The sequence below is a fragment of the Nicotiana sylvestris genome, chromosome 9 (genome assembly GCF_000393655.2).
Source record: "Nicotiana sylvestris chromosome 9, ASM39365v2, whole genome shotgun sequence".
Taxonomy (NCBI): Eukaryota; Viridiplantae; Streptophyta; class Magnoliopsida; order Solanales; family Solanaceae; genus Nicotiana; species Nicotiana sylvestris.
In genome coordinates, this window is record NC_091065.1 from 20,574,180 (window position 1) to 20,583,547 (window position 9,368).

At 37.8% G+C, this 9,368-nt stretch overlaps 1 protein-coding gene across 1 annotated transcript; it reads right to left on the reverse strand.

Annotated features, from left to right (window-relative positions):
* Nucleotides 1-336: 336 nt before the first annotated feature.
* Nucleotides 337-2,593, reverse strand: LOC138877314 (uncharacterized). Its single transcript, XM_070156913.1, has 2 exons — nucleotides 2,434-2,593; nucleotides 337-779 (listed from the first exon to the last, which is right to left on the reverse strand). The coding sequence occupies exons 1-2, from the start codon at nucleotides 2,591-2,593 to the stop codon at nucleotides 337-339; spliced, it is 603 nt and encodes a 200-aa protein (XP_070013014.1).
* Between the last annotated feature and the right edge of the window lie 6,775 nt (nucleotides 2,594-9,368).

The following is a 9,368-nucleotide window of genomic DNA, read 5'->3' on the forward strand; positions in this document are numbered from 1 at the left end:
CTTTGTTGTTGTTACTTTTCTCCTTTCTTTTTCTTTTCCTTTCTTTTCTCTTTTTTCTCTTTTTCTTTTTTTTTTCTCTTTTTCTTTTCTTTTTTTTTCCACTCTTTTCCATTCTTTTCTTTCTCTTTTCTCATCTCTTTTTCTCTTTTTCTTCTTTACTTACCTTTTGCATTTGTGTTTCTGAATTTTGCTACTGATTCCAAAAAAGGGTATGAAAGGAAATAAATAAGGCTCAAAGGTGTACCAAAGGATAAAGTGTAGCAGAATAAAATGCCTTCGTCATTCCAATCTTCAAAATATACCAAGTACAAACAACAGTTAGACAAACCAAAGAGATCATACATAATATCTTTTAACTGCGTTAGAATTGATAGCTATATCTACACATTTTCCTTCTATATCTGTTAAATATAAAGCACCATTGGACAACACTCTTGTTATAATGAACGGCCCCTGACAATTTGGGGCGAACTTGCCTTTTGCTTCAACCTGATGAGGAAGGATGTGTTTCAATACTTGCTGACCCACTTCAAATTTCCGAGAACGTACCTTCTTGTTGTATGCTCTTGCCATTCTCTTTTGATACAACTGGCACACTGTTGCCAGTCTTTTCTCGTCAATCAGACTTAATTGCTCCAAACGGGTTTTGACCCACTCATCATCATCAATTTCGGCTTCAGCAATAATCTGAAGAGATGGAATTTCAACTTCCACGAGTATCACTGCTTCAGTACCATATACCAACAAATAAGGAGTTGCACCTACTGAAGTGCGATAACCTAGCAAAGAAAAAGGCAACTTCTCATGTCATTGCCTGGAACCTTGCACCATTTTCCGAAGTATCTTTTTTATGTTCTTGTTGGCCGTCTCGACAGCTCCATTTGCCTTGGGGCGATATGGAGTGGAATTCCGATGTGTAATCTTGAACTATTGACATACTTCTTTCATCAAATGACTGTTAAGATTAGCACCATTATCCCTGATGATCACCTTTGGGATTCCAAACCGACAAATGATATTTGAATGAACAAAATCGACCACTGCCGTCTTGCTCACAGATTTGAAACTTTTAGCTTCAACCCACTTAGTGAAGTAGTCAATGGCCACCAAAATGAACTGTGCCCATTGGATGTTGCTGGCTTAATTGGTCCGATGACATTCATACCCCAACAAAGGGCCAAGGTGCAGACATTGTGTGTAATTTAGATGGTGGAGAATGGATCAAATCTCCACGTACTTGGAATTGATGACACTTGCAAACAAAACTGATGCAATGTCGCTCCATGGTGGGCCAATAATATCCTGCTCGAAGAATTTTTCTTGCCAGAACATACCCACTCATATGCGGCCTGCAGACTCCGGAATGCACTTCGGTCATGATAGTCGTGGCTTGTCGAGCATCTATGCATCTTAATAATCCAAGATTTGGGGTTCTTTTGTACAAAACTCCTCCGCTGAAGAAAAATCCACTAGCCAAACGCCGAATTGTTCTCTTTTGATCACCTGTGGATTGTACCGGATATACCCCTATCCTGATATATTCCCTGATGTCATGGAACCACGGTTCACCATCAAGTTCTTCCTCAACCATATTACAGTAGGCATGTTGATCACGAACTTGAATATGCAGAGGGTCAACATAAGCTTTGTCCGGATGGTGCAACATTGACGCCGAGGTAGCCAAAGCATCGACAACCTCATTATGGATCCTTGGAATGTGCCTGAATTCTATTGATTGAAACCGTTGACAAAGATCATGTAGACACTGTCGATACGATATAAGCTTTAAATCTCGTGTCTCCCATTCTCCTTGAATCTGGTGCACCAGAAGCTCCAAGTCTCCCAAGACCAAGACTTCCTGAACTCCCATATCTACAGCTAGCCTCAATCCCAAAATGCATGCCTCGTACTCAGCCATGTTGTTGGTACTATAGAAACGAAGCTGGGCTATAATAGGGTAGTGATGCCCTATCTCAAAAATAAGCACGACCCCTATTCCAACACCTTTCATGTTAGAGGCCCCTTCAAAGAAAAGTTTTCAACCTGGTTTTTCAACCTGCTCCACCTCGTCAATATGCATCACCTCCTCATCGGGAAAATAAGTTCTCAATGGTTCATATTCTTCATCGACCGAGTTCTCGGCCAAATGATCAGCCAATGCTTGGGCTTTCATCGCGGTCCGAGTCACATAGATAATGTCGAACTCTATGAGCAAAATCCGCCACTTCGCAAGTCTCCTTGTGGTGGCCTTCTGAAAGATATACTTTAAAGGATCCAGGCGAGAAATGAGGTAAATAGTGTAAGACGACAGATAATGCTTCAACTTCTGTGCTACCCAAGTCAAGGCGCAACATGTCCTTTTAAGGGGAGTATACTTAACCTCATAAGATGTGAACTTCTTGCTGAGATAGTAGATGGCTTGCTCTTTCTTACCAGTGATCTCATGTTGACCCAACACATAACCAAATGAATTATCTAGGACTGTCAAATAAAGAATCAAAGGTCTCCCAGGCTCCGGCGGGACAAACACAGGTGGGTTCGACAAATACTCTTTGATCTTATCAAAACTCATCAGTCCATTTGACTTCCGCATCCTTCTTTAGAAGCTTAAAGATGGTCTAATAAGTTGTTGTGAGTTGAGCAATAAACCTGCTGATGTAGTTCAGCCTCCCTAGCAAACTCATCACCTCGGTCTTGTTCTTTGGCGATGGAAATTCCTAGATAGCTTTGATCTTTGACGGATCCAACTCAATGCCCCACCGACTAACTATGAAACCCAACAGTTTCCAAGATGGAACACCAAATGCACACTTTGCAGGGTTGAGCTTAAGATTGTACCTGCGGAACCTTTGAAAAAACGTTCTCAAATCTCTGACGTGGTCAGACTGCTTTCTGGACTTTATGATCACATCATCCACGTAAACCTCAATCTCCTTGTGTATCATGACATGGAATATGGTAGTGATTGCCCTTATGTAAGTTGCCCCCGCGTTTTTCAAATCAAAAGGCATGACCCGGTAGCAATATATTCCCCACGGCGTGATGAATGCCGTCTTTTCCGCATCCATTAAAATATGATGATACCCCGCATAACAGTCCACGAAAGACCCAATCTCATGCTTGGCACAATTATCAATCAAAATGTAGATATTTGGTAGTGGGAAATTATCCTTTGGACTTGCTTTGTTGAGGTTTCAGTAATCAACACACACTCTGGTCTTACCATCTTTCTTTGGCACAGGCACAACATTGGCTAACCATGTGGGATACCACATGAATCATATGACCTTTGCATCAAGCTGCTTTGTGACTTCTTCTTTAATCTTTACACTCATGTCAGTTTTGAACTTTCTCAACTTCTGCTTGACGGGAGGAAATGCTGGATCAATTGGAAATTTATGGACCACCAAATCGGTACTCAAGCCTGGTATATCATCATACGACCATGCAAAAATATCCTTATATTCCAACAATGCTTTAATTATTTCTTCCCTGATTTGCGGTTCAAGATGGACACTTATCTTAGTTTCTCTGATATATCTGGATCTCCTAGATTGATTGCTTCCGTTTCATTCAGATTAGGCTTGGGTTTTTCTTCAAAATGATTTAGTTCCTTAATAATCTGCTCAAATTCCCATCCTCATCATATTGTGATTCATCACCACACTATATTTCTTGGATTATTATTTCAGAATTAGATTGACTTTTAAGATTTGGCCGAAGATTCCTCATGCATGTCATGTCATTGAAACCAGTATAAAAATAACTGTACAGAGAAGAAAATAAAACAAAATTGAAACTATCAGGAATGATGGAAAAGGAAAATTGCATTTCATTGAAAATAAAGGATAACATGGTTTGTACATCAACAAGCGGAAAATAAAAATCTGGGTCACAACCCTAGAATGACCCAGATAGAAAGGAAAACAAAACAAACTACCAAGATTCCTTCCGAGTAGGGAGAGAAGTAGCCTTCCAATTGTTAAGCTTTACATTCGGCCCGACGAACTGCACGTCTGCTTTGCTAGAACCTTCTCCGACTTCTACCATGTTCACATCATCAAACAACCTTTGGAACCTTTCTTCATCAATGTCAACCATATGACTTGGCACTGGTGACACTGGACGTTTCCTGGCACCGGGCTTGACAAAATACTTGGAGAGACGCGGGATAGGCTTCGGAAATGCCCATGCCTTCTGTTTAAACCTTCTAGCCCTTTTCACATCTGCCGCTGTGGGTTTGAATCCGAGACCGAACGTACCCAAGTTTTTAGGGAGGTACACTGGCTGTATGATACCCTGCGAGGATGCACCCAGACCTTTACTTGGCACAAAGCCATTTTCAGCATTTTAGAGGCCACCATGATGGATGTAGAGGATATCTTTAGAGTTGGAATACATTTCCCTTCTGGAACCTTCTCGACTGGCACTGTTTCAAAAACTTGATAGACCCAAGGCCCTTTGTCATCTTCAGCCTCAATAAACGGACGGAGGCATCACTATGAGCACACAAATTCTCCTTACCATGCACGACGATCTCCTGTCTATCCCACTCGAACTTGACCATTTGGTGCAAAGTGGATGGGACTGCTTTGGTAGCATATATCCAAGGTCGACCTAACTGCAAATTGTAAGAGATGGCTATGTCTAGTACCTGGAACTCCATGGTGAATTCCACCGGTTCTATTGTCAATTCAAGCACTATATCACCAACCGAGTCTTTTCCTCCACCGTCAAAACCTCGGACGCATATGCTGTTTTTGTGAATCCTCTCATCATCAACTTTTAACTTGTTAAGAGTAGAGAGAGGGCAGATGTTTGCACTGGAACCATTGTCAACTAACACCTTGGTGACCATAGAATCTTCACATTTGTAAGCACGTGATTTTTGCCCTATATGAGAATTACTCCCAAAAAATTCAAAAATAAAGTAATTTTTCTTGGTGTGCAATTTTGTGATATTTTGAATAATTATTTGTATTTATCTGTGCATGTTTATTTGCTAAATTAATAAAAAATACAAAAATATGTCGCATTTTGCATATAGGATTTAATTCTACAATTGTTAGTAATTAAATTTGTTTTACAAAAATTAAAAATTACAAAAATAGGCATCGTTTGCATTTTTAGCATTTAATGTCCAAATATACAATTTTATGCTTAATTAATACTTAATTGTGCGTTAATTGTTATTGGGAGTTAATTTGCGCTTTTATAACTTAATTTAGTTCTTAATAATAGTTTAAGTATTTTTATAATTTAGTTTTAGAAAAAATAAAAGAAGAAAAGAGAGCGAAAATATAAAGAAAGTCGGAATTAGGCCTCTTCTTCAATTTCAAGCCACAGGCCCAAAAAATGGCCCAATCTTCCCTACGACCCAGTCCATTTCGAACTGGGTCGACCCAGTCCATAACCCAAAAGACCCAATACCCCTATCTTGCATTTCAAAGACACAAAACAAAACAAAACAAAAAAAAAACCCCAAAAACCCTAAAAATGACCTAAGTCATCCGCCCCCCTATCATTCTTCTTCTTCTTTTCTTCTTTCTTCTCCAAAGTTTCTCAAGCTCCCATGGCTTCCCCCCCTCAAGCTCATCCATGGCTTTTCATTGTCACCCCGCACACACTTACATACCTCGTCTCGTCTCCAAGCAACCATAGAAGCTGCCCAAAGCTCCTTCATCTTCGTCAAACAAACAACGCCCCTCCCCGTCCTCCATTGAAGAGCAACGTTGTTGCTGCGTTTTGCTCGACGAACAGCTCAAACCTTACGTCCAAACACGCCCATCGCAGCTGCTTCCTCGTCATGACTGCCTCGTCCAGCTCGAGATTGTTTCAGCTGCGTTGATGCCGCCCGTTTCTGCCCCCGCTGCTTCTGCCGATGTTCCTTCTTCTCCCTGTTGTCCCCGTCGACGGACAGCTGCTGCCATGGTCGATGTTGTTGCTGCTGCGATGTTGTTGCTGCCGTGATGCTGTTCATGTTCCTCCTTCCAGTCACGACAAGGTCGAGCTGCTGCTATTTTGAATCGACGTCGCTGCCTCACTTCATCGTTCCAGCTGCGGGCTGCTTCATTTTCTCTTCGTCTTCGTCGTCATTTGTTCGAGCTTTGGTCGAGGCTCGGACAGATTTGTTTACAATAGAAGTTCGTCGTTGATTCATTTCCGGTTAGTTGGTTTTTGAATCTCATTTATTGTCCGTAATTTTTGTTCGTTATTTTCGGATCCAAAATCAATAAGTGATTTAATTCTTGTTTGGTTTGTTCGTCGTTAAAATAATTTTCTAGTTTGTTCATGTTGTTTGTTAAATTAATTTTCAGATTTCATAATAGAAGTTTAATTAGTTGTTTTCATATTCATTTCATGTTTGTATTATTGTCTAAATGAATATTTGTTAGTTTGATGTTTGTTAGATTCAAATTGAAATTTAATTAACTATTTCTTCAATTTGTTTCATGAGTTTATGTATTGTTAGAAATTGTTAATATTGTTAAGTTCAAGCTTAAGTTCATAATTGTTTATTCGTCGATCTTGTTATTTGTCTAAAAAGAATTTAGTTGTGTTAAAGGAATATATTGATTTAATCGTTTAATCCGTCATGTTTGTTGTGTTAAAATAGATTCATTCATGTTCATACTTTGTTTGGATGATCTTGAATCCGAATTTTGTATAGTTTGATTTCTTGTTTACCATTTATGATTATTTCTTGAATTGTTCTCATAATCTTATTTAAAGTTTAATATAAGAATTGTTTGTTGTAATGTTGTTAGAGTTGATTTTAAGTTCAATATGATTGAATTTAGAAATCTTCATACTTTGTTTGTTGTTGTTGTTGAATCCGAAAATAGGATTGTTTGTTGCTAAAATATTGTTCAATCAAATTTTAGTTGTTCTTTGTTGTTCAATTTGTGTTCATGTAATTTGTTGTTGAAATGTTGTTAAAATCGTGTTCATGTGATATTGTTGTTATGATGTTCATCCGTGTTCATATTGTTGTTTGACCATTGTTAGAAATTGATCATATTGTCTATATTTTGGTTAAGTTTGATTAATTGATGTGTTATAGCTGATGGGTAGTTTGGTAAATTCATAGTACTTTCGGGGGTAAAATAGTAATTTGTAATAGGGTCGGAGGGGTAGTTTAGGAATTGTACATTTTGTATTTGTTTATATGAAGCATGGGGGACAAAATGAAATGTGGTGGATTGTGATATATTTGTTTAATATAAAGGGGGGACAAGATTTAATTTAAAGGGGGAATCTTGCATTATTTTATGTTAGGCATGGGGGACAAAATATAATGGGGTGGTGTGATATGTTTATTTAATGTAATGGGGATGAGTGGGAATATAATGGGTTTGGTAGAGAAAATGGGTTGATTTTAATTGATTAAAAGATTTATGGGTTGGGGGATATATAGAGAGATCTTGAATCAGATTATAGAAGAGAGAAAAAAATAAGAGAGAAAATTCCGAAAAAAAATACTAAGACTTTAGAAAAACAAAAAGAAAAACATTCTGGAAATTCAAAAGAAGAAGAATATACACCTGATATATAGTCCAAATATTCTGAGATACGGATTGAAAAATTAAGGGTTAAACACTAAATAGTCTTTCAAAAAATCTGAAAAGTTTCCCTTTGCTTCTGTCTGTTGGTTGTTGTTGTTTCCGGATTTTGTCTTGATTTTAAAATCTGTCACTAAGTTTCTCGTCGCTGGTTGTTACTAGTTGCTGGGATTGCTGTTGTTGTATGCTACTGAATTTCTGTTGATCTCTCACTTTTCTTTTGCTTCCAATATCAGGTACACAACTGACACGCTGATTGTTGTAAACTGAAACAGGAAGCATGAATACGAAAAATGAAGAATTGAAGTTCTAAATTTATTTTTGAATTATATTCTTAATTTTATTTGTATATATAAATTATTTAGCTTACAAAAATCGGAATCATGTAGCTATTTAATGTATATATAGTGGAACATCCAAAGATAGCTTAACGGATGAACTATCTATATATTGCTTAAAAATAATTAAATGGTGTAGTAACTCCGTCTAAGTTAAAAATCAAATGAATAGACCATTTCGGAACTTGTAAGAAAATTGTTTAGTTAAATAATATTGGTTAATTCCAGCATAATTGTTTTAGATTAAAATTAGATTGCCAAGTTTTTTTTTAATTTGACAAACTGAGAACATGCCTAGTATAATATAATTAGGTAGTAATACGTGAGCCTGTGCCCGTACTGGCAACGAACTGCCTTGCTTGTATCATTTTTTCAGAATTTACGAATCATATTCGAAACTCAACTATAATAACTCAAGCATGTAAATAAATTAAGACCTTTTCTCTTTCATTTTTGTAGAGACAATTTTAATAGAAAATGTAGGCACTTTAGGATTATCCTAATAAAAATAAATGAGATGAACCTCGCCAAATAAAACACACAAATTGCGGGGCCCTCGATAAATGTTTAATTAAAATTACTTAGACTTCGGGATGAGCCGTTTAGCAAAATTCCACGGCCTTACCCTGAAATAATAATACGATAATTGCTTCAGGCGTGCATTTTAATAATCTTACCTTCTTAAATTCAGGTGCGCATTTATGTGACCCAAATCCAAATCTCAACGGAGTCGGAATGTATTAACAACCGTGGGCGCATTGATTGTGACATGGTTCGAAATGCATTTTTACAATGTTGCAATTCCATAAAAAATAAATAATAATAAAAGCGGTTTTAAACTTAATGAAAGCACATAAGTAATAACATGTAATAAATCAGATATCTAGCCATTATAACAATTTAAGCGACCGTGCTAGAACCACGGGATTCGAGGGTGCCTAACACCTTCCCTCGGGTCAACAGAATTCCTTACTTAGAATTTCTGGTTCGCAGACTTCATTTGGAAAGTCGAATATTTTCCTCGATTTGGGATTCAAGATAAACCGGTGACTTGGGACACCAAAAGCCAAACCTTTCCCAAGTGGCGACTCTGAATTAAATAAATAATCCCATTTCGAATATTGTCACTTAAATTGGAAAAAACTCCCTCGCGCATTCAACCCTTCGGGGCAGGCGCGTTAAAAGGAGGTGTGACAGCTCTGGCGACTCTGCTGGGGACATTAACCCAAAACCACTGGTTCAGGGTTCAAGAATTCGAGCTTAGAATAATTGTTATATTTGGCTTTATCATCTGATCTTTATTACATGTTTTGGCATAACGTGCTAAATGTTGTCTTTTACCGCTTTGATATTATCTGAACTGTATATAAACTGTGCCGAAACCCCTCTCTTCTTACCTCCGGGGAGAAGCTCGCTGGTCGAGACTCCCCATTCTGTTAGTGTCAATACCTGAAATAAGAAAGAGGCC

What these genes read in the sequence shown, in the direction of transcription:
- LOC138877314 (XM_070156913.1), bottom strand. Translation starts at nt 2,593, where the DNA reads ATGCGGAAGTCAAATGGACTGATGAGTTTTGATAAGATCAAAGAGTAT. An exon ending in GGGTCAACATGAGATCACTG is followed by an intron (nt 780 to 2,433) that starts GTAAGAAAGAGC and finishes TTTCTTTGCTAG; the next exon opens with GTTATCGCACTTCAGTAGGT.